Source organism: Pipistrellus kuhlii, unplaced genomic scaffold, assembly GCF_014108245.1.
Source record: "Pipistrellus kuhlii isolate mPipKuh1 unplaced genomic scaffold, mPipKuh1.p scaffold_m20_p_50, whole genome shotgun sequence".
NCBI lineage: Eukaryota > Metazoa > Chordata > Mammalia > Chiroptera > Vespertilionidae > Pipistrellus > Pipistrellus kuhlii.
Genome location: NW_023425552.1, coordinates 1,631,761 through 1,657,091, shown reverse-complemented (window position 1 = coordinate 1,657,091; position 25,331 = coordinate 1,631,761). Strand labels below are relative to the sequence as shown.

At 51.7% G+C, this 25,331-nt stretch overlaps 1 protein-coding gene across 1 annotated transcript; it reads left to right on the top strand.

Annotated features, from left to right (window-relative positions):
• Positions 1-1,593: 1,593 nt before the first annotated feature.
• BNC1 (basonuclin 1) lies at positions 1,594-25,273 on the top strand. The gene is made up of 6 exons (XM_036415637.2): positions 1,594-1,733; positions 13,208-13,307; positions 14,199-14,434; positions 17,865-19,876; positions 24,539-24,911; positions 24,946-25,273. The coding sequence occupies exons 1-6, from the start codon at positions 1,725-1,727 to the stop codon at positions 25,243-25,245; spliced, it is 3,030 nt and encodes a 1,009-aa protein (XP_036271530.1). The 5' UTR covers positions 1,594-1,724; the 3' UTR covers positions 25,246-25,273.
• The last annotated feature ends 58 nt before the right edge of the window (positions 25,274-25,331 follow it).

Sequence of the window (25,331 nt, the reverse complement as noted above, 5' to 3'; positions counted from 1 at the left end):
AGAGGCAGTGGGTTCGGGCTCTGAGAGGAAGAGGAGGAAAAGGAGAGAAAGGGTGCCTGTGGGAGGGGGTGGCTATCTGCGGGGGAGGGGTAGGACAGGGGGCGGCCTAGGTGAGGTCCCGCGCTGGGCCCTGCTGGCCTTTACCCAGGCAGGACACGTGCAGGACGTTGGGGCCAGGTGGCTGACCTGGATCTGCAGCATTTGTGCCCTCTCCCCCCACCCCCCACCCTTTTTTAAAAAATATATATTTTATTGATTTTTTACAGAGAGGAAGAGAGAGGGATAGAGTGCTAGAAACGTCGACCAGCTGCCTCCTGCACACCCCTCACTGGGGATGTGCCCACAACCAAGGTCCATGCCCTTGACCGGAATCGAACCCGGGACCCTTCAGTCCACAGGCTGATGCTCTATCCACTGACCCAAACCGGTTTCAGCAACACCGAGGGTATTTTTTTTTTTTTAAATCTTTATGAAAAGAGGGGGAAAGTTGAGAAGACACGAAATCAAAAAGTTACTGCGAGCTGTTCAGATATCTATCTATCTATCTATCTATCTATCTATATATATATATATATATATATATTTGATTTTCCACAGAGAGAAAGGGAGAGGGAGAGAGAGCCAGAAACATCAATGAGAGAGAAACATCGACCAGCTGCCTCCTGCACACACCCCCGCAACTGGGGATGTGCCCGCCACCAAGGTCCATGCCCTTGACCGGAATCGAACCCGGGACCTTTCAGTCCACAAACTGGTTTCGGCTGGAGAAGAAGGCTTTTTGGTTTCCCAGGGCAGGACCTGTTTCCCCAGCAGCCAGGTGGGTGGGTGGTACACACGGGGGAGGAGGCAGCAGGAACCCCAAGTCCAGCCTTCAGAGAACTAACTGCCTTTCAGGAGGTTCTGTCTGCACCCCCTCCCCTCCCCTCCCCCCCGGGTCCTGCTGGCAGCTGGGGCCCATCATCGCCAGCTCCCAGGTGTCAGGCCAGCGGCTGGCTCCTCGGGGCAGGCCCTGCTCGCCATGTGCTCCGCGGCGTTTGGCACCTTTCATCCCATCTCATCCCATCTCATCCCATCTCATCCCTGGACGAAAGTCTCATCCGTTTGCAGAGAGAGAGACCAAGCCCCTCGCCCTGGGAGCGCGGGGCAGCTGGGGGGTACAGCAGAGGGGGGCTTGGAGAGGGGGGAAAGGAAGGGAAAGGGGGGTGAGAAAGGGCTTGTTGGGGTTCCCGGGAGGGACCCCACCCCCTCCCCCGGAGGGCGCCCCGGGGAGTGGGGGGCGCGCGGCGGTGCCGGGGGCGCAGCGGGGAGGGCGCGGGGCCCAGGGGAGCGCGCAGGGGGGACCCCGGGGTGCCTCTCCCCGCCTCGGGGGGGGGGGCGCCCCGGGGGAGGCGGGCGGCGGCGGGCACGTCTGTGTGCGTCTCCCGGACAAGTGCCTTCAAGCCCGGCGGCGGCGGCGGCGGCGGCGGCGGCGGCGGCGAGGTCCCCGCGGGCCCGGGGGGCGGGCTCCCTCCCCGGGCGGCGTGGGGAGGGGAGGGAGGGAGGGGAGGGGCGGGGAGAGGAGGGGAGGGAGGGAGGGGAATGGCGGGGCGGGGAGCGGAGCGGAGCCGCCCACTCCGCCGCGGCGCCCGCCCCGACGGCCGGAGCTCGGGCGGCGGCGGCGCCCGCCGAGCCGGGGCGGACGCGGCCGGGACGCGCGCCGGGGAGCCGGGCTCCGGGGCTGCAGGATGGCGGAGGTGAGCGGGGCGCCCGCTGGGATTGGGGGTGGGGGGACCCGGGGCCGCAGGACGGCGCGGGGGGATGGGGGGCGCGGGCCGGAGACGCGCACGGGGCGCCCCGTCGCTCCGCGCCCCGTCCCGCCGCGCTCGGCCGGGGCCGCTGGTACCGGGGCTGGTTCCCGTGGAGAACGGGGACCCCGGAGAACAGGAAGAGCGGGGACACGGGAGAACGGAGAGAACGGGGACTCTGGGGAAGGGGGATCGTGGAGAACCGGGAGAATGGGGATCGTGGAGAACTGGGAGAACGGGGACCCCGGAGAGCGGGGGGAACGGGGACCCCAGAGAACGGGGAACCCGGAGCGCAGGGACCCTGGAGAGCGGGGATAACGGGGACCTTGGGGAAGGGGGATTGTGGAGAACCGGGAGAACGGGGACCCTGAGGAACGGGGAGAACGGGGACCCCGGAGAGCCGGGACCGTGGAGAGCGGGGACCCCGGAAAACGGGGACCCCGGAGCGCGGGGACCCTGGAGAGAGGGGATAACGGGGACTCTGGGGAAGGGGGACCCCGGAGGACGGGGACCCTGGAGAACGGGGACCCTGGAGAGCGGGGACCCCGGGGAACGGGGACCCCGGAGCGCGCGGGGCGCATCTCCAGCGGATACGCGCGCGCCAGGCGCCGAGACGCAGCTGGGGGCGCGGGGAGGGGGGCGCAGGGCAGATTCCGGGGCGCCTCTCCCCTCTCCTCGGGCCGGGGCACCTGCAGGGGGACTCTCGGGGGGACTGGGGGGGGGGGGAGCCTGGGGCGATGAGTCGGGTGCCCAAGGGTCCCCTCTCCCCGCTCCCGGCTCTGTGCGCCCAGAGGCTGGGATCTGCCATCCAGAGGTGACACCATCGCGGGAGGCGATCTGACACCCATCAGCGCGCACACATCGCTCGCAGCCAAACTTCCCCGGTGCGGCTGCAGGAACACGTTCTCCTCATTCGGGAGAAGTCCCTTTGGGGCTGCTGCTTGTGAATTGACAAGTGCAATGGAATGCCCGCCGACAGCCTTCATGGCGTGTGTTTGGGGGGGTGGGGGGGTGTCGAAGGCAGGGGGAGGGGGAGGAGAGGGGGATCAGACCCTCCTAAGGCTCAGGCCTGTCCCCGGGTTTATGGCCGGAGCTGGGAGCTGGGAGCGCATTGCCTCTGCAGGATGGGGCTTTGCAATCACTGCAATCAGGCCAGGCGCCTGGTGGCAGCCAGGCCTCTGCTGTTAACACTTAAGGGGTCCCCCACACACACACACATCCCTGGTGTCCCGGGAATCCCTGTCAGAGGGTGTGAGTGTGTGCAGGGGAAACCTGTGTTACTGCAGCTCTGGATCCGCCGAGCAGATCTACCGTGCTTCCCCGAAAATAAGACATCCTCCGAAAATAAGACCTACTTACAGGTTTCCTTCTGAGTGCAATAGAAGGCATCCCCCCGAAAATAAGGCCCCCCCTAGGCTAAACATGAGAGATTTGGTCCACTAATTCTGAGAGAAATGGAGTCACAAGAAACTCACCAGGAAATTCAGGAATTGGATTGTTAGGATGATGTTCCAGAAGATGATGACATGATTGTCGTTGAATCAATGAGTACATTCTTGATACTGTAGGATTTACAGTGTGTCTGGTTTGTGTCGACAACTACCGTACTACCGTACCGTATACAGGTAATACATTTCCTTTATTTTCATTTAACAATAAATGTGTGCACCGTATTCTTCTTCATGGAAAAATAAGACATCCCCTGAAGACAAGACCTAGCGCATCTTTGGGAGCAAAAATTAATATAAGACACTGTCTTATTTTCGGGGAAACAGGGTAGCAAAAATGTGGGGGGTGTGTGTGTGTTTTAATTGATTTCTTCTCATCCAAGCGACAGACATGCTGGCTTTGCCTTCAGTGAGTTGTAAAAGCAGTATGTAGGCATCTACATTCTGATCTCTTCTTCCTTGTGTATTGTGTTTGTTTTTAAAAAAAAAACAAAACACAAAAAACAAAAAACCTGCTGCCTCATTTTTAAAAATATATTTTATTGATTTTTTACAGAGAGGAAGGGAGAGGGATAGAGAGTTAGAAACATCGATGAGAGAGAATCATCGACCAGCTGCCTCTTGCACACCAACTACTCGGGATGTGCCCGCAACCATGGCCCATGCCCCTGACCGGGATCGAACCTGGGACCTTCCGGTCCGCAGGCCGACGCTCTATCCACTGAGCCACACCGGTTTCGGCCTTGTTTATTGTTTTTAAGTCGCCGTTGGATTTTGTGGGGTCTTGTCCGCCGCGATTTCTCGGACCCTTCGCTTGCAAAATTTTTTATTTTTATTTTTATTTTTATTTTTATTTTACATCTTTTCCACGTGGCCCAGGCCCAGGCCCAGGCCCAGATTCTGTACCCCAGAACCATCAGCGTGGAAAGAAGGGGGAGAGAAAAAGCCGTATGGGCTCTCCCTGTGGGATACATCGTAATGGTGCTTGAAGTCTGCTCTCTTTAATTATTGAATGCTCTGGCATGCATATCCGCGGGAGAACAGTTTTAAAGTTCCGTTTGGGGCGAGGATGACAATACCGGCTTTTCAGGGGTCCCTTCCCACATCTGTTGCTCCATGTTCGTAAAACATCATTAGCATTGGATAGGTCACCGAAACAGGTTTGGCTCAGTGGATAGAGCATCGGCCTGCGGACTGAAAGGTCCCGGGTTCGATTCCGGTCAAGGGCATGTACCTTGGTTGCGGGCACATCCCCAGGTGAGGGTGTGCAAGAGGCAGCTGTTTCATGTTTCTCTCTCATCGATGTTTCTAACTCTCTATCCCTTTCCCTTCCTCTCTGTAAAAATAAGCAATAAAACATGTTAAAAAATAATAATAATAATTGGATAGGTCGAAGTGACTTTTTTTTTTTTTTGGTACATCACCCAAAAGGGCATTTCTTGGGGTGTTATTCATTGCCCAGGATTTGATTTCTGCTTTAAATAAAAGGTGTAGCCGAAACCGGTTTGGCTCAGTGGATAGAGTGTCGGCCTGCGGACTGAAGGGTCCCAGGTTCGATTCCGGTCAAGGGCATGGACCTTGGTTGCGGGCACTTCCCTGGTGGGGGTGTGCAGGAGGCAGCTGGTCGATGTCTCTCTCTCATGGATGTTTCTAGCTCTCTATCTCTCTCCTCTCCCTTGCTCTCTGTAAAAAAAAAATCAATAAAATATATATTTTAAAATATAAATTAAAAAAAATAAATAATAGGTGTAAAAAGATGGCCATCCCTTTCGCTCTGTGGGTTTTCCTAAGTAACCTTGTCCTCTCGGGCAGAGAGCGAGGTGTGAGTCATTTGATTGCTCGGCCACAAAGTCTGCCAACTTGATTTTCAGAAAGAAAAAAATAATAATAATAATACCATTTCCACTCGGCGATCAGTCAAGCATGATCCTGGTACAGCTGAACGCCGGGAAGAGGTGGTGAAATCTTCACTTGGCACCACGGCTGTGGCCACTCCGGGAACTCGTAATGATGGCCAGACAGACACCTGTGTCCTTTCCTATTTTTTTTTATTTTTTTTTATTTTTTTATCACCTGTGTCCTTTCATTTGGAATTCCCCTGTCCCCAGAGCCGAGCATGGGACTCAGCAGCATGCTGCTCCTTCAGACAAGGAGAAATCGGTGCGTCTGACATGCGTGTTTGGCTGTGAGGGAAAAAAAAAAAATGATCCGGGAGTTTTTCCCTGGTCCGAATGCACAGTAGAAAGATGAGGCAGCCTGGGCTAAGGGCCTTGCAGGCGTGCGCTTTGCAGAGAGGGTTTTTAATTTTTATTTTCTTTTTATTTTTTTAAAATTAATTTCTTTATTGATGAAGGTATCACATATTGGTCCTCAACCCCGCCCCATTCCCATCCCCCACCCCCACCCCACGCATGCCCCCACCCCCCTGTTCTCCCTGACCTCTGGTTAGGCTCATATGTGTGCACACACGTCCTTTGGCGGATCTCTCCCTTTTATCCCCACCCTCCCTCTGAGATCCGACAGTCTGACCCACAGCTCCTTGTCTCTGGGTCTGTTCTTGTCCATCCGTCTGTGTTGTTCACCGTTTCCCCCAGATGCATGCGATCATGTCCTACTGGAAATACACTTATAAGAATCAAAAATGAGCCGAAACCGGTTTGGCTCAGTGGATAGAGCGTCGGTCTGCGGACTGAAAGGTCCCGGGTTCGATTCCGGTCAAGGGGGCATGGACCTTAGTTGCGGGCACATCCCCGGTAGGGGGATGTGCAAGAGGCAGCTGGTCGGTGTTTCTCTCTCATTGACGTTTCTAGCTCTCTATCCCTCTCTCCTCCTCTCTGTAAAAAAATCAATAAAATATATATTTTTTTAAAAAATCAAAACTGAGACAAGCAATCATCGTTATGCTGAGAGGCATAGGAATCCGTCTGCAGTTATTTTTATTTTTTATTTTACATCTTTCCCACGCGGCCCACAGGCCCAGATTCTGTACCTCAGAATCATCAGCGTGGGAAGCAGGGAATTCCAATCTGTGGGGCAGGAACAGCCTTATAGATTCTCCCTGTGGGGTACATCCTAATGGTGCTTTAAGCCCACTCTCTCTATTTATGGATGCTCCGGGATACGTATACACGGGAATCCAGTTTTAAAGTGCAGTCTGTCGGTCCGGGCTGCAGCCCCAGGCTTTTTGCAGCTTGAGGTACAGGCTTAAGAAGTTATGTTGACAGTGGCCATGACGGAGTTGCCCGGAAGGTTCCAGAAGGTAAATTACTTGCAGGAGGGAGCAGGCTTCACCCCCCGGGGGTGAGTTTTCACCTCCACAGATGTCAGCGAGAGTGAGTTCCTTTTCTCAAAAGCAGCCCCGTTGAAAGAGAATTCGACTTATTTCACTCAGCATGATGTTCTCCAATTCCATCCAGGTTGCTGCAAATGATGAGAATTCCTTCTTTTTAGGAAGGAGGGAGGGGGGCAAAACAAAAATCAATAAAATATATTTTTAAAAAATAAAAAATAAATAAAAAATAAAATAAATAAAATAATAAAATATTTTAATTGCAAAAAAAAAAAAAAAGAAAGAAAGAGAATTCGAGATTTCCTTGCTAAGGTAAAGAACTCAGCACTGAATTCTCAGCCTTTTTCCTTTCTAAAATCAACACTTAGGGAATTGCTCCATTTTTATATATATATATATTTTTTTACATTACCGTATTCCAAGATTTTTTTTAAAAAAGGAAAAAAAAATCTTTATTTAGAAAGTGTAGTTCAAAAATAAAAAGATGAACGTAGGTATTTAAAACACGGACGAAATCCGGGTACAATAGAATGCATGGCTCTGGTGGTACATGGTAATATCACTTTTAAAAAAATCCATATACAGCCAAAAGCGGTGTGGCTCAGTGGATAGAGCGTCGGCCTGCGGACTCAAGGGCCCCGGGTTCGATTCCGGTCAAGGGCATGTACTTTGGTTGCGGGCACATCCCCAGAGGGGGGTGTGCAGGAGGCAGCTGGTGGATGATTCTCTCTCATCCATGTTTCTAACTCTCTATCTCTCTTCCTTTCTCTCTGTAGAAAATCAATACAATATATATTTTTAAAAATAATAATAATAAAAATAAAGATCAGTCTTTACTGCCGAGGGTGTCGGAGGATACGTAAAAACCAGGGTGTGGTTTTCTTACAAGTTTTCTTTCCCAATTTTCTCGCCATTTCTTTTCCTCCTTCGACTCCTAAGGTTTTGATTTCATGGGTGGAAACATTCTATTTTTTTTCACAACTTGCCTAAGAGAGGTTCAGGATAACTGAGTTCCACACAGAACGCAGCATCTGGAAGGATTTTAGTCTCTCCCCCCTCCCCCCCACTTTTCAACCCGTTTTTACCTGAAAAACCTTGCTTTCCTCTTATCTTGTCATGCTTTGAAGCCCTTTTTTGCTAATTGTGGAAATTCCAGGATTCCAGTGTGGTCCCGTTCCTCCCTCCTCCCGCCAGATGCCTCTATTTTATCCCCAAAGGGGATATTTTGGGAGGGTTGGAGGGGGAGTGTGTAGGGGGGTGGAGTACAAAGGGGGGTAGGTCTACACAGAGCAGGCCTGTTTTTCCCGGAGTCCGTCCGAGTCGGTGCCTTTTCAAACTTGGCAGAGTTGGAAGCACACAATCGCGCTATGGCTGCCGCCGTCCACCCAGCGGCTCCTGGCTATAAACCAGCCCTAATGATGTATCCTGGGAGGACTGTGCCTTCGGGGGTGATAATTCCACCGATAGAGAGAGGAGAGACGGAGAAATAAAACATTGAGAAGGCCAAGTCCAGACGCACTTTACTTCCTGCAGTCTCGCAAACTTACCGTATTTTTCGGGACCATAAGACACACTTTTTTCCCCCCAGAAGTGGGGGGGAAAAGTCCCTGCGTCTTATGGTCCAAATATAGCCTACACATATACTTTAAAAAAAAAGTTTTTTTACTTGCCCGGCTCTGTGTGGTCTCTGTGTGCTTGCCCGGCTCTAAAATGGTTCTAAATGCTGCTGTTCACTTTTCAGGGTTGATTACATGTGTTTATGACTGTGATGTTGGGTTTTAATGCACATAAAATATTTTAGGACACCATTTGTTTCAGAATCTTTTTTTCTTCATTTCCCTTCTCTAAAAACTGGTGCGTCTTATGGTCCGGAGCGTCTTATGGTCTGAAAAATACGGTAGATCACAAAAGAAAGCCATCTACCGCATTTCCCCGAAAATAAGACATCCTCCGAAAATAAGGCCTACTTCCAGGTTTCCTTCTGAGTGAAACAGAAGGCATCCCCCTGAAAATAAGCCCCCCCCCCAGGCTCTGTCTCAGAATGCTATTGCTACACGTGAGAGATTTGGCCCACTGATTCTGAAAGAAATGGAGTCACAAGAAATTTACCAGGAAACTCAGGAATTGGATTGTTAGGATGATGTTCCAGAGGATGATGACATGATTGTCATTGAATCAATGAGTACATTCTTGATACTGCAGGATCCACAGTGTGTCTGGTTTGTGTTGACAGCGACCGTACTACCGTACCATATACAGGTAATAGATTTCCTTTATTTTCATTTAACAATAAATGTGTGCCGTATTCTTCTTCATGGAAAAAAAATAAGACATCCCCTGGAACTAAGACCTGGCGCATCTTTGGGAGCAAAAATTAATATAAGACACTGTCTTGTTTTCGGGGAAACAGGGTATTTGGATCTCCTAGGCCTCTATCGGTTTTTGTTGTTGTTTTGTTGTTGTTGTTGTTAGTTCGTGTTACATGCCACACAGAGGATGCCGGCGGGAAAGTGGCCTCCGGTAAATGGTAGTTCAGGCTGCCAACCCGTCGGCCCCCACCACACACACACACACACACACACACACACACACACACAATCCCGCCCTCGAACAGTTATATGAAATCGTCTCCTCGTACGGACGATGTCTGTGATCTCGCCATGCACGCCAGCCAACATCAAAGCCCCTTTTCCCAGCTCCCCGTCAGCTTGTCAGGAGCCCTGGCCTTATTTTCTGATTGCTTTCTGGTCGTACTCATTGGGGAAGGTAACATTTTTATATGGGCAGGGGTGATATTTCGTGATACACCGTCCTGGCTTCAGACAGCGATCAGGACAGCCTAGCTAACGGTCCGAGCTTTCCTTTGCAAACACTTTTTTTATTTTGAAAACCTAGGGTGATGGTGTTTTTTTTTTTATATATACGTTTTTAAAATCTAGTTCTCATGAAATCCATCCAAGAAACGTTTGCAAAATGGCACTTAGAAATGGTCACAATTTGCCAGAACTGGTGTGGCTCAGTGGATAGAACATCGGCCTGCGGACTGAAGGGTCCCGGGTTCGATTCCAGTCAAGGGCATGCACCTTGGTTGCGGGCACATCCCCAGCGGGAGGTGTGCAGGAGGCAGCTGGTCAATGTTTCTCTCTCATCGGTGTTTCTGGCTCTCTATCCCTCTCCCTTTTACTCTGTAAAAAAATCAATAAAATATATATTTTTAAATGGTCACAATTTCATTGTTGTTTTGCATCAGCTGCAATGGGCAGGTTGCATTGCTTGTAGAACTGGCCGCCTTAGTTAAAATGACCCTTCAAGATAAAGAAAAGAATGTATCATAGAGTGTAAATGTCTTTTTGTTGTTGTTTCTGTTTCTCCCCCCTTCTCTCAAACTGAGGATTGTGTTCAGACATTTGCTACATGGGCAGTTAGCGTCCTTCTGTTTGTTGTTGTTGTTGTTGTTGTGTGTGTGTGTTTGTTTTGTTTTGTTTTTGTTATCAAAGGTTTCTGAAGCTTACCCCTGAAGTCTCGCTAATGTAGGTTACAAAAGAAAGCAATAGCCGAAGCCGGTGCGGCTCAGTGGGTAGAGCGTCGGTCTGCGGACTGAAAGGTCCCGGGTTCGATTCCGGCCAAGGGCATGTACCTTGGTTGTGGGCACATCCCCGGTAGGGGGTGTGCAGGAGGCAGCTGGTCGATGTTTCTCTCTCATCGACGTTTCTAGCTCTCTATCCCTCTCTCTTCCTCTCTGTGAAAAAATCAATAAAATATATTTTTAAAAAAGAAAGCAATATATTTGGATCTCCTATTGCTCTATTGTTTTTGTTGCTGTTGTTGTTGTTGTTAGTTTGTTTTTCAAAAACAAACACCTGGGTTCGGCGTCCATGATCACATTTGCCTGTTTTCCTACCTTTGTGTGATTAGGACTAATCATTTTTAAGGGGGGGGAAAAGGCACAGCTGTTAAATTATTTTGGCACGTGGTTTGGACTTTGATTTATCGAGATCAAAGGACCAGCCTTTCCCCCCCACCCATCACCTCCTTTGAACTAAAGCAGTGAGAGAACATGACGTGTGTGTCACACACACTTTCTGCTCGCAGGTAGACCTGGCCGGACATCTGTCCTCCCCCCGCCCCCTGGCCCGCCAGCCCGCCCTGTCCATGCCTTCATCCATCCCCACCCTCGTGGTGAGGACCCCGAAACCTGCCCGTTCTCCTTCTGTGCCTTCCTGCTTCCTGAGGCTCCCCAAGTCCGAGCTTGCAACTCGTGCTCGGGGCATACAAGGTCTCCCCCTTTCTCAGAAGCCTGACGGCTTCAGGAACCCATCAAAGAGGCTCCCGGCTGCCCCCATCTGGACGGCTTATCCTCATCCTCCCCCCTCGCCCCAGGTAGCCTGTCTGGGTGGGCTCTCGCTGCCTGGGACAGACCTGTGCTCTGTAGCAGCCCCGCCTCCTGGGCTTAATACACATGTCTTTAAAAAAAAAAAAAAAAAAAAATATATATATATATATATATATATATATATATATATATATATAATTGATTTTTTTACAGAGAAAAGAGAGAGGGATAGAGAGTTAGAAACATCGATGAGAGAGAAACACCAATCAGCTGCCTCCTGCACATCCCCTACCGGGGATGTGCCCGCAACCAAGGTACATGCCCTTGACCAGAATCGAACCTGGGACCTTTCAGTGGCAGGCTGACGCTCTACCACTGAGCCAAACCGGTTTTGGCTTTTAATATATATTTTTATTGATTTCAGAGAGGAAGGGAGAGGGAGAGAGAAATAGAAACATTAATGATGAGAGAGAACCATTGATCAGCTGCCTCCTGCACACACACACACACACACACACACACCCCACTGGGATCAAGCCCAGAAGCTGGGCAGGTACCCTTGACCGGAATCGAACCCGGGACCCTTCAGTCCGCAGGCCGGTGCTCTATCCGCTGAGCCAAACCGGGTTGTGTGGCCTCATCTAATTTCATTCATTTATGTTCTAATACATAGCTCGAAAAGAAAAGTCTTTTATAAAAAAGACGAAAGCAATATCACCATATACCACTTTAAAAAAATTAACAACTCTTTCATGCCATTCAATTTCCACTATTCCGATTTCTTTGATTGTCTCATAAACTTGATATTGCCACTGCAATACGGTCCATATGTTATCTCTCTCTCTTTTTTCCTTTTTTTAATGTTATTTTTATTGATGTCAGAGAGGAAGGGAGAGGGAGAGAGAGATTGAAGCATCACTCATGAGAATCATTCATCAGTTGCCTCTTGCACGCCCCCCACCGGGGACCGAGCTTGCAACCCGGGCACGTGCCCTTGGCCGGAATCAAACCCGGGGACCTTCAGTCCCCAGGCCAACGCTCTATCCACTGAGCCACACCAGCCAGGGCGTATGTTGCGTATGTTGCCTCCCTCAATGTGAAGATCTACACTTTACCTTTTTCCTTGCAATTGATCTGTTGAAAAAGCTGGGCTGGCCGAAACCGGTGTGGCTCAGTGGACAGAGCATCGGTCTGCGGACTGAAAGGTCCCAGGTTCGATTGCGGTCAAGGGCATGTACCTTGGTTGAGGGCACATCCCCGGTCAGGGGTGTGCAGGAGGCAGCGGATCGATGTTTCTCTCTCGTCGATGTTTCTAACTCTCCATCCCTCTCTCTTCCTCTCTTTAAAAAATCAATAAAATATATTAAAAAAAAAAAAAAAAAAGCTGGATGGTTTGTCCTGTGGAAGGGCCCCCTGCATTTTCCTTCCTGGTGGTATCATTTCGACATGCCTCTGTCCTCTGTGCTTTCCGGGCTTGGGAGTTGACCAAGAAGCTCTGTCTAATTCAGATTTCAACATATCTTGGCAAGAACGCCCGTGGGTAATGGATCTATCCTTCCATCCCAAGGCAAAGGGGCTGGCTGTCATCTTCCTTAATTAGGAGGTGAGGAATGCTGACGTTCGAATTCCTTCTTGCTTTATCACAGGAATACTTCTGCAGAGAGGATCTTGGCCTCATCTGTGATTTGGTTGCCCTTGAAGTACAGTTTCTATTTTAATATATTTTTTAAAATTATATTTTATTGATTTTTCACAGAGAGGAAGAAGAGAGGGATAGAGAGTTAGAAACATCGATGAGAGAGAATCATCGATCAGCAGCCTCTTGCACACCCTCTACTGGGGATGTGCCCGCAACCAAGGTACATGCCCTTGACCGGAATCGAACCCGGGACCCTTCAGTTCGCAGGCCAACGCTCTATCCACTGAGCCAAACCGGTTTCGGCTCATCATTGATGTTTCTGTCTCTCTCCTTCTCCCTTCCTCTCTGAAATCAATAAAGAAATATATATATATATATATATATATATATTTTTTTTTTTAAAGTGTGTGTGTTTTTAATGTGACTCTTCACCTTTTGCACGTCCTTAATAACCACCCAGATGTTCCCTTCCAGCCCCTAATCTTCCCTACGTCTGTGGTCTGTCCTGTCCTGCAGAATATCTGTGTGCTCTGTCCCCCGGCCAGGGTCCACCATACCCACCTGGGCCTGGCACGGAGTGGGCACACGTGGCCCAAGGAACGTGGCTGACCGGAGGTTTTGTTCAGTACATGCCGTGTGTCACACACACACACACACACACACACACACACACACACCTGGACATGCTAAGCGTACCTGTGTTCTCTCTTGCAGGCGATCGGCTGTACTCTGAACTGCAGCTGCCAAAGTTTCAAGCCAGGGAAAACGAACCACCGCCGGTGTGAGCAGTGCAGACACGGATGGGTGGCTCACGGTAACTTTATCTTCTCTCTCCCTCCTTTCCTGGCTGGAAGTATTCCCTTTATGTTTATTTTTTTTTAAATATATTTTTTATTGAGTTTTTACAGAGATGAAGAGAGAGAGATCGATTAGCTGCCTTCTGCACGCCCCCCCCCCCCACTGGGGATGTGCCCGCAACCCAGGCACATGCCCATGACGGGAATCGAACCCGGGACCCTTCCGTCCGCAGGCCGGCGCTCTATCCACTGAGCCACACCGGTTTCGGCTAGTATTCCTATAAGGATAGAACGGCAGCGAGCATATGTGTAACTTTCTCCTGCGTGCTAAGAGCTCTAGATGTGCCATCTCTTTGATAGCGACTCCATACGGTGCGTGTTTTGTTAGCCCCGTCCTAAAGGCAGACACAGCTGAAACCGGTGTGGCTCAGTGGATAGAGCGTCGGCCCGCAGACTGAAGGGTCCCAGGTTCGATTCCGGTCAAGGGCACGTACCTTGGTTGCGGGCACATCTTCAGGAGGGAGCATGCAGGAGACAGCTGATGGATGTTTCTTAGTCTCTATCCCTCTCTTCATCTCTGTAGAAAATCAATAAAATATACATATATTTTTTAAAGAAATCACATCATTTCGCCTAAACCGGTTTGGCTCAGTGGATAGAGCAGACTGAAGGGTCCCGGGTTCGATTCCGGTCAGGGGCATGTATGTTGGTTGCGGGCACATCCCCAGTAGGAGGTGTGCAGGAGGCAGCTAGTCAATGTTTCTCTCTCATCGATGTTTCTGACTCTCTATCCCTCTCCCTTCCTCTCTGTAAAAAAATCGATATATATATATATATATATATATATATATATATATATATATTTTTTTTTTTTTTTAATGACGTCCCTTCTCCCTCTGGCTCCCCAGCGCTCAGCAAGCTGCGGTTCCCAGCCGTGTACCCGGCCAGCCCGGTGGAGATCGTGCAGTACAACGTGGTGTTCGACATCAGCAGCCTCATGCTGTACGGCACCCAGGCCATCCCCGTGCGCCTCAAGATCCTCCTGGACCGGCTCTTCAGCGTGCTGCAGCGCGACGAGGTGCTGCAGATCCTGCACGCCCTGGACTGGACCATCCAGGACTACATCCGGGGCTACGTGCTGCAGGTGCGGCCCCTCCCCCCCTCTCCTCCCGCCCGCGTCCCTGTCCGCATCCCTAAGGCAGCCCAGCCCCCCGCCTGCCAGCGCTGCAGCCCCTGCGGGCATCCTTCCCTTTCGTCTTTTCAAAAAATATATATTTTATTTATTTATTACAGAGAGGAAGAGAGAGAGAGTGTTAGAAACATCAATGAGAGAGAGAGACATCGACCAGCTGCCTCCTGCACACCCCCCACTGGGGATGTGTCCGCAAACAAGGTCCATGCCCTTGACCGGAATTGAACCCGGGACCCTTCAGTCCGCAGGCCGACGCTCTATCCACTGAGCCACACCGGTTTCGGCTCATGCTCTTTTTTTATTCTCAGTGAGCACACACACTTGTGCGCGCGCACACACGCACACACGTGCACATACACAGGCACGCACCTAAACACACACACAATTCTCTTTCGGCCTCTTCATATTTTGTCTCTGTCTCTTCATAAAGGAGAGAAGAAAGGCGTGTTTCTCTGTGTCTTTCATGCCTTCTTTCTTCTTTTTATGTGCAGAGCACTTTTTGTTGGTTTTTTATTATTTTTAAAAGATATATATTTTATTGAATTTTCACAGAGAGGAAGAGAGAGGGATAGAGAGCTAGAAACATGGATGAAAGAGAGACATCCATCAGCTGCCTCTTGCACACCCCCCACTGGGGATGTGCCCGCAACCAAGGTCCATGCCCTTGACCGGAATCGAACCTGGGACCCTTTAGTCCGCAGGCCCACGCTCTATCCACTGAGCCACACCGGTTTTAGCTGGAGAATGAGTTATTCACAGTGAATTTTTTTTTTTTTTTTGCATTTCTTATGGTTCTAGAGAGGGTCTCATAGACAGCCTATAAATATAGATGGTGACATACTCATGCATGTCAGTTCCCTAGTACGCCAAAAGCAGTTGGGAACCACTGACCCTTTTCTGGAAATCTTTTTTTTTTTTAATATTTTAAAAAAATAGTTTATTGATTTTTTACAGAGAGGAAGGGAGAGGGATATAGAATTAGAAACATCGATGAGAGAGAATCATCGATCAGCTGCCTCCTGCACGCCCCGCATTGGGGATGTGCCCGCAACCAAGGTACCTGCCCTTGACCGGAATCGAACCTGGGACCCTTCCGTCCGCAGGCCGACCGACGCTCTATCCACTGAGCCACACCGGTTTTGGCTTCCGGGGTCTTATAACCTAGACCCTTTCCCGGGGAATCTTAGGAAGTAGGAAGGATATTCCCCTTTTCCGTTGGAAAAACCAGCATAGCTCCACGCTGCTTCTCAGTCTTGCGGGAGTCCCTCTGCTCCTATGCAGCCGACCGAGAGTCTGAACTCCCACTTTTCTGAGGGCCAAGGCCATGATCCTCCTCTGGAAACACATGTTCCCCTCGCTAGCAGGACCCCCTTCCTCCCTCTCCTCCTCCCCCCCTCCCCGCCTCTGCAGGTCGGAACCCCACCTTTGACGCAGAGCAGCCTTATGCTCTTGCATTACGACAGAGATCAATATTTAATGGTTCCTAATAATCTTGCTTTGGGATTAAGAAATATGGACTCAATTACCTCGAACCCCCGGCGCATGAAAAATGCATGACGCTGCATTCCTCGGCCTCTTCGGAGCGCTCACCATGCACCGTGAGGAACCTCGCCAGGCCATCTCGGTGTGCTCTGTGATAAAACATTTATGGCAGCGTTGGGGAGAGCCGGGCCTCGCTCTCGTTGAAAGATCTCGGGCACGGCCGGGGTAATTACAGCCGTGCTTGGCGAGCACGGGGCCGGGGATCGATCAGGGTTCCTTTGTTTTCCGGTGGCAGTTGCTTGGGCGGGTTATGAAAATGCAGTTTGAATAAACCACTCGAGCCATAGGGAGGTCCGACGGCTCCCTCTAGAGCACATGTGTCAAACACAAGGCCCGCGGGCCAAATCCGTCCCGCCAGGCCTTGCAATGTGGCCCGCACCGCGCTGTCATCCCTGCACTCCGCTGCGTTTCCATCACAATGACAGTTTATGACTGTTCAGTAAACCATTCGGCCCGCGATTCAGGCTGGATTTTAGATTTTGGCCCCTTCTCTGATTGAGTTTGACACCCCTACTCTAGAGTCTTGGGATAAAGAAGTTACTGTGGTAGTCGAAGCCGGTTTGGCTCAGTGGATAGAGCGTTGGTCTGCGGACTGAAAGGTCCCGGGTTCGATTCCGGGCAAGGGTGTGTACCTTGGTTGCGGGCACATCCCCAGTGGGGGGGTGTGCAAGAGGCAGCTGATCGATAACTCTCTCTCATCGATGTTTCTAACTCTCTAACCCTCTCTCTTCCTCTCTGTACAAAATCAATAAAATATATATATATATTTTAAAAGTTACTATGGTGACCCTGGCCAGTGTTGCTCAGCGGTTAGAGCGTGGCTTTTTTGGACTGCCACTTACGTTTGTGCAGTATATTTTCTTTCTTTCTTTTTTTTTTTTTAATATTTTTATATTGATTCGAGAAAGGAAGAGAGAGGGGGAGAGAGAGAGAGAATCATAAGAATTAATCGGCTGCAGGCCCCCTACTGGGGATGGAGCCTTCAACCTGGGCATGTGCCCTCGACCGGAATTGAACCTGGGACCCTTCAGTACACAGGCCCCACGCTCTATCCACTGAGCCACACCGGCTAGGGCTACAGTCTATGTTCTGTACAGTTTCTGGCCTAGGAGAGGGGCTTGAGTGGGGACTGAACTCGACCAGCCCCCGGGCTCATCCTGAGAGGATGTCATTTTCAAATGTGCCCAGAGGTGCCCTGTGGTGCCCGATAAAACTCAATAAAATATATATATATATATATATATATATATATATATATATTTTAATATATTTTATTGATTTTGTACAGAGAGGGAGAGAGATAGTTAGAAACATTGATGAGAGAGAGTCATCGATCAGCTGCCTCTTACACACCCCCACCAGGGATGTGCCCATAACCAAGGGACATGCCCTTGAACGGAATCAAACCCGGGACCCTTCAGTCCCCAAGCCGACACTCTATCCATTGAGCCAAACCGGTCCCGGCAAAATATATATTTTTTTAAAAACAATACAAACTATATATATAAAAGCCCAATGCCAAAATCAGGTTTGGCTCAGTGGATGGAGCGTTGGCTTGCAGACTGTAGGGTCCCAGGTTCGATTCCGGTCGAGGGCATGTACATTGGTTGCGGGCACATCCCCAGTAGGAGGTGTGCAGGTGGCAGTGGCTCGATGATTTTCTCTCTCATCGATGATTCGCACTCTGTATCCCTCTTCCTTCCTCTCTGTAAAAAAAAAAAAAAAAAAAAAAAAAAAAAATCACACACAAAAAAACCTATATATATAAAAGCCCAAGCAACCGAACGACCGAACGACTGGGCTCTTTGCCATATTTGTTTTTCTGTTTGTTTGTTTTCAGGACGCCTCGGGGAAGGTGCTGGACCACTGGAGCATCATGACCGGCGAGGAGGAGCTGGCCACCTTGCAGCAGTTCCTGCGCTTCGGCGAGACCAAGGCCATCGTGGAGCTCATGGCCGCCGCCGTGCAAGAGAAGGACGATCCCGCGGCCACCGCCATCATCGCCCCAACCTCCTCCTCCTCCTCCTCCTCGGCCAGTGTGGCTCAGCGGTTAGACCACGCGGACCTCCGGGCGTTCCTCGAAGCCTGCGGCCAGCGGAGCTCGGACCGGGGGAGCCCCAGCAGCGTGCACCCCTCGGAGAGTCTCCTCCAGGGCATGACCTTCATGCTGCCCTTGCCCTTCTTCAACCCCGTGCTGCCCGCACTCCTGGGGCCGCCGCTGCCCTCCGAGGGGTACGTGCTGGAGCAGGGGCCGCCGCCGCCGCTGCTGGACCAGGGCACACCCCGGCCCTTCCCCGAAGGCGATGATGTCAGCTTCCTGGCCTCCGGCTCCGCCCCTTTTCCTGGGGGGAAAGATGACGTCAGCTTCCTGGCCTCTGGCCCCGCCCTGTTTCCTGGGGGGAAGGGGGCGTGTCCCAGCTGCCCCGAGGCCACGCCCCCCAAGGAGGACAGCCACGCCCCCGACAGCGATGCCGCTGGCGGAGGCGGCACCTGCAGCATCGTCTCCAACCAGCAGAGGGCGCAGCAGCCGTCCCCCGAGGCCCGCGCCAAGGCCGAGAGGCCCGGGCCGGGCCCGGCCAGGAAGGGCCGCGTGTGCTGCACGGCCTGCGAGAAGACCTTCTACGACAAGGGCACCCTCAAGATCCACTACAACGCCGTGCACCTCAAGATCAAGCACCGCTGCACCGTGCGGGGCTGCAACATGGTGTTCAGCTCGCTGCGCAGCCGCAACCGCCACAGCGCCAACCCCAACCCGCGCCTGCACATGCCCATGAACCGGAACCACCGGGACAAGGACCTCCGGAGCAGTGGCGGCCTGGGCCTGGGCCTGGCCTCCTCCGAGGCCTCGGGCCTCCTCCAGGGGGCGTCCCCGGACCACCCCGGGCCTCTCCCCGGTGCAGGGGCAGGGGCAGGTGCAGGGGAGGATGCCAGGGGCACCACAGCGGCGGTCTTGGGGCACCACCACCACCACCACCACCACCACGGGGTGCTGTTCCCCAACCTGAGGACGGTGCAGCCGGTGCTCCCGTTCTACCGCAGCCCGGCCACGCCCGCCGAGCTGGCCACCACGCCGGCGGGCATGCTGCTGCCCTCCCTCCCGCTGCTGTCCTCCTCCGTCTCGGAGCAGCAGCTGGTGTGCAGCGACACGGCGCTTGCCTCCGAGGCGCTCCTGCCCAAGAAGAAATCCCGCAAGTCCAGCACGCCCATCAAGATCGAGAAGGAGCCCGAGAAGGGCATCGGGAAGAGGCAGGAGCTCGGCTCCTCGGAGGCAGAAGACCGGCCGCTGGTGCAGGTGGCGAGCGAGGACGAGCTGGAGGCCTGCAGCCCTGGGGGGTCCAACGATGGGGCCCTGGAGGGGCAGCAGGCATCTTCAGGATGCCCGGGGCAACCAGCTGGCCACCTCTCGTCAGTGATCGAGGCCAGGGGGGTCATCAGCAGGCACCGCGAGCAAGGTGCATGCACCCCAGAGAGGGAGACGGAGCTGGAGCAGAAGCCGGGGGTGCTGACGCTGGAAGACAGCGGCCGGGAGCTGCGCATCCCTCCCGGGCTGGAGCCCTGCGTCCCGTTCCCCGACTTTGTCAGGCTGCAGCAGCACCTGCTGGCCGGGGGCCTGCTGGGCGCCTTGTCCACGCGAGGCGTGGCCTTCCCTTGCTTGGAAGACCCCGAGGACCTGGAGCCTCAGGTCCGGCCCATGTTGGCGAGGCAGAAGGAGCAGAGCCGCCACCGCCACCGCCACCTCTGTCAGAAGGCCTCCGAGGATGCGTGCAGTGTGAAGGCGAACCACAAGGAGGCGCACGTGTGCACGGTGGAGGGCTGCCACGCCACCTTCCCCTCCCGCAGGAGCAGGGACAGGTGAGGCGCCTGCAGGCCGCTGTCTGTCCCACTGGGCAGCTCTGTAGGGTCTCTTCCTGCAAGGGGGGGCATCTAGTTAACTATGATAAAAGCCTAAGAAGGGCCAAAACCGGTGTGGCTCAGTGGATAGAGCATCGGCCTGCGGACTGAAAGGTCCCAGGTTCGATTCCGGTCAAGGGCATGTACCTTGGCTGCGGGCACATCCCCAGTAGGGGGTGTGCAAGAGGCAGCTGATGGATGATTCTCTCTCATCGATGTTTCTAACTCTCTATCCCTCTCTCTTCCTCTCTGTAAAAAAATAAAATAAAATAAAAATTAAATTAAAAAAAAGCCTAAGAAGACAGATACTACCGTGTTTCCCTGAAAATAAGACATAAGACATCCTCCGAAAATAAGACCTAGCGCATGGAAAGATAAGACATCCCCTGAAAATAACTTTGGGAGAAAAAAATTAATATGAGACACTGTCTTCTTTTCCGGGGAAACAGGGTACTATCTGGATCCTTTAGCCAGGCAGTCCCTTAGCCCTCTTTTTCACACAAAACAAACAGATGTCCAAAAAAAAAAAAATCACTCAGGGCCTGCCGGTCAGTCCTGGCACTTTATGAACAGGGAGAAAAATGTAGACCCTCTCCCCACACTCAGAAGCACACACACAGAGGAGAGAGCACAGGTGATAGTGGTTAAAATACCTGTGTCCACGGCTGAGATGTTGAACCAAACCGCCAGGACTCCCTGCCTTCCCCATCCATCACCCAGGAGGAAGGTCTGTTTGTGAACAAGATGTTATCGTGAAGAAGAGAGCGGTGTGTCAGTCGGATTGTTCTTCGTGTTGACGATGCTGTTCTGGCCTACCACGTCTACTAAACCAGAAGTTGTGCCGAATTTCAGATAGGATTTAATTTTCTGTCCCTTTTTTAAAAATATTTTTTTAATTGATTTCAGAGAGGAAAGGAGAGGGAGAGAGAGAAACATCAACGATGAGAGAGAATCATTGATCGGCTGCCTCCTGCACGCCCCACACTGGGGGTGAACCCACAACCCTGGGCATGTGCCCTTGATCAGTATCGATCCCGGGACCCTTCTGTCCACAGGCTGGCGCTCTATCCATTGAGCCAAACCGGCTAAGGGTTATTTCTTTTCTTTCTTTTTTTAAATTTTTTAAAAAATATATATTTTATTGATTTTTTACGAAGAGACGAAGAGAGAGGGATAGAGTGTTAGAAAGATCGATGAGAGAGAATCATCCATCAGCTGCCTCTTGCACCACCCCTACTGGGGATGTGCCCGCAACCAAGGTACATGCCCTTGACCGGAATTGAACCTGGGACCTTTCAGTGTGCAAGCTGACGCTCTATCCACTGAGCCAAACTGGCTAAGGGCTATTTCTTTTTTTGTTTTTTTATTTAATATTTTCTTACTTTCTGTCCTCCTCACACATACACGCCTCCTCCGCCAGCACAGGAAAACATCTTGCTTTCTGAAATTAAAGTACTAGTTCTAGTAGCCTGCGCTCCAGCACAGAATCGGGGGTTACCATGGTGCCAGGTGAACTAAGACACTGTGGGCAGCCCCGGCTCCACCGGCGAGACCTTGACGTTTCTCTCTCTCTCCCTTTCCTGTCCTCTCTGAAGTCAATAAAAATGTGTTTTTAAAAAGAAAAAGCCAAAACCGGTGTGGCTCAGTGGATAGAGCGTCAGCCTGCAGACTGAAGGGTCCCAGGTTCGATTCAGGTCAAGGTCACGTGCCTTGGTTGCGGGCACATCCCCAGTGGGGGTTGTGCAGGAGGCAGTTGATCGATGTTTCTCTCTCATCGATGTCTCTAGCTCTCTATCCCTCTCCCTTCCTCTCTGTAAAAATATCAATAAAATATTTTTAAATAAATAAATTTAAAAAAGAAGAAGCCAAAACCGGTGTGGCTCAGTGGATAGAGCATCAGCCTGCGGACTGAAGGGTCCCAGGTTCAATTCCGGTAAAGGTCATGTGCCTTGGTTGCGGGCACATCCCCAGTGGGGGGTGTGCAGGAGGCAGCTGATCGATGTTTCTAACTCTCTATCCTTCTCCCTTCCTCTCTGTAAAAAAGATCAATAAAATATTAATATTTTTTTTTTAAAGAAGAAGAGGAAAGTTAGCGGAGCCCACAGCCAGCTCCTGGCATTTGTGGGACACGGGCGCTGAGCGTGGGCCCAGGGCCTTGTTCTGTGGCAGCAAAGATTTTGCCATGCAAGGTTCGAGTTGAAAATGTTTGTCTGGCTTTTTTTTTTTTTTTTTTTTTTTTTTTTCTCCTTCAACCCTTGTACGTACTGGAATCTGCCTGTCATCCCCGTGTCTGGTTTTCTGCTGACACGTTCCTGCCCCCTCCGCCCAGAATGCTGACATAATCACAGGTCAGAGTTGTAGTTAAGAAGAGCCGCCTGCAAAGTGGGTGATCTGGGGGTGGAATCTGATGATGGTCAGAAAAAAACAAAGGACATGGAAGTGGCGGAGAGAGGAGAGCCGTCGAGGAGTACATCTGAGGCAGGCTTATACCTCCTCCCCTCATCATATGTCTTTGGAGAGTTAGGATAGAAAATTCAATCCTTAGTTATTTTGTGTTTTGTTTTCTCCCGGCATGCGTTCTGAGCTGTACTGGGGGAGTCTGTTCCCTGTGTAGCGTCATTCTCCTTTAAAACCGTAGCCCTAGTTTGCCAGGCTGGTGTGGCTCAGTGGTTAAGCAGCCAGAAGATCACAGGTTCGGTTCCCAGGAAGGCCATATGCCCGGGTTGCGGGCTCCATCCCCAGGGTGGGGCGCGCAGGAGACAGCCGATCAGTGATTCTCTCTCATCATTGATGTTTCTCTCTCTCCTTCTCCCTTCCTCTCTGAAATCAATTAAAAAAAAATTTTTTTTTAAAAGATTGTAGTCCTTGGAAAGGGATGTGTTTTGCTCCTCAGGTTAGCACGGAATCTCTGAGCAAGGCCGACCGTGATTGACAAGTTCCAGCCCAAATGATATCATGTGAGGCCAAGGCCCATGTCATAATGGGCACTCTTTACCTGCCCCTCAGGGGTAATCACCAGGTAGCGGATGGGTGATTGGTGGTGTGCTCACCGTGCTGCTGCATTGGCGAAACTCCTGTCTGGTAACAGTGAAACGTTGCAAATACAACTGAATGGTTCTCTCTCTCTCTCTCTCTCTCTCTCTCTCTCTCTCTCTCTCTCTCTCGCACTCATGCACGTACACACACACACACACACACACATACACACAAGCTCTACTGTCTCTAGCCGGTCAGATTTTCATACCTATAGAACTAGGATGATATGCCTGCCAAATGCTCAAGACCCTGATGCAAGCCACATAGGAAATTTTTAATTTTTAATTTTCTAGTAGCCACATTAAAAAAAAAAAAAAAGAAAGAAAGAAGCCCTAACAAGTTTGGCTTGGTGGATAGAACGTGGATCTGCGGACCGAAGAGTCCCGGGTTCGATTCCGGTCAAGGGCATGTACCTCGGATGCAGGCTCCTCAAAAACCTCGGGCCCTGGTCAGGGTGCGTGCAAGAGGCAACCCATTGATGTGTTTCTCTCACATTGATGTTTCTCTCTCTTTCCCTCTCTCTCTAAAAAATCAATGAAGCCAAAACCTGTGTGGCTCAGTGGAAAAGGGCGGTGGTCTGCAGACTGAAAGGTCCCGGGTTCGATTCCGGTCAAGGGCATGTACCTTGGTGGCGGGTACATCCCCGGTGGGAGGTGTGCAGGAGGCAGCTGATCGATGATTCTCTCTCATCGATGTTTCTAACTCTCCATCCCTCTCTCTTCCTCTCTGTTAAAAATCAATTAAAAATATATATATATTTTAAGCCCTAGCCCACGTGGCTCAGTGGATAGAGTGTCGGCCTGCGGACTGAAGGGTCCCAGGTTCGATTCTGACCAAGGGCACATTCCTGGGTTGCGGGCTTGATCCCCAGTAGGGGTCGTGCAAGAGGCAGCTGATCAACCATTCTCTCATCATTGATGTTTCTATCCCCCCTCTGTTCCTCTCTGAAATCAATAAAATAATATATTTAAAAAACTTTTGAGACCGGTTTGGCTCAGAGGATAGAGCGTCGGCCTGCAGACTGAAAGGTCCCAGGTTCGATTCTGACCAAGGGCACATTCCTGGGTTGCGGGCTTGATCCCCAGTAGGGGTCGTGCAAGAGGCAGCTGATCAACCATTCTCTCATCATTGATGTTTCTATCTCCCCTCTGTTCCTCTCTGAAATCAATAAAATAATATATTTAAAAAACTTTTGAGACCGGTTTGGCTCAGAGGATAGAGCCTCAGCCTGCAGACTGAAAGGTCCCAGGTTTGATTCCGGTCAGGGGCATGTGCCTTGGTTGCGGGCACATCCCCAGTGGCGAGGGAGGGGGGAGCAGGAGGCGACTGATCGATATTTCTAACTCTCTCTCTCCCCTCCTCTCTGTAAAAAAAAAATATATATATATATTTTAAAAATAATATATATTTTCCCATTGATCATATATATCTATATATCTATATATATAGATATATAGATATAGATATATATAGATATATAGATATATATGATCAATGGAAAAATATCCTCGGGTGAGGGTGAACAGAACAAATCACAAACACACAGACAGCTCAGCCCATATCTAACCGTCTTTCTCGCTCTTGCAGACACAGCTCCCACCTCAGCCCCCACCAGAAGGTCCTGACCCAGGAGGTGCTGGAGAGCAGCGGCCAAGGCCATTGCCACACCGCCACGTACCTCCTCAAGGACATGGCCCAGGAGGCCTACCTCCGGGACGTGGCCTTCCCGCCGCAGGCCTCCCAGACCTCCGTCATCTTCAAGGGGGCCAGCCGGACGGGCGGCCTGGGGTACCCCGTGGGCCCCCAGGACAGCTACCGCCCTGGCCCCCCGCCGCCCGGCGAGGCCACCGTCCTGGACCTGAGCGCCACCTCCAGCCTGAGGTCCGAGAGCAGCAGCCACTCCTCCTGGGACTCCGAGGAGGACAGCGACGGGAACAGGGAAGCCCCCAGCCTCGTCCCCCCCCAGGGAGGGGGAGGGGGAGGGGGAGGGGGAAGAGGAGGTGGAGGACCCCATCTGCGTCCTGATGGACAAGGCGGACCGCAGCCTGGCCGGCCTGGGCCTGCCACCGCCCGCACCCGGGCTGCCCATCACCTGCCACCTCTGCCAGAAGGCCTACAGCAACAAGGGCACCTTCCGGGCGCACTACAAGACGGTGCACCTCCGCCAGCTGCACAAGTGCAAGGTGCCCGGCTGCGACACCACCTTCTCCTCCGTGCGCAGCCGCAACCGGCACAGCCAGAACCCCAACCTGCACAGGAGCCTCGCCTCCTCCTCCCCGGGCCCCCTCCAGTAAAGAAACACACACACACACACACACACACACACACACACACACACACACACACACGGCATTGCTTCCGGGAGAGAAGGCAGAAAACC

What these genes read in the sequence shown, in the direction of transcription:
- BNC1 (XM_036415637.2), top strand. An exon ending in ACACGGATGGGTGGCTCACG is followed by an intron (nt 13,308 to 14,198) that starts GTAACTTTATCT and finishes CTGGCTCCCCAG; the next exon opens with CGCTCAGCAAGCTGCGGTTC. An exon ending in TCCGGGGCTACGTGCTGCAG is followed by an intron (nt 14,435 to 17,864) that starts GTGCGGCCCCTC and finishes GTTTGTTTTCAG; the next exon opens with GACGCCTCGGGGAAGGTGCT.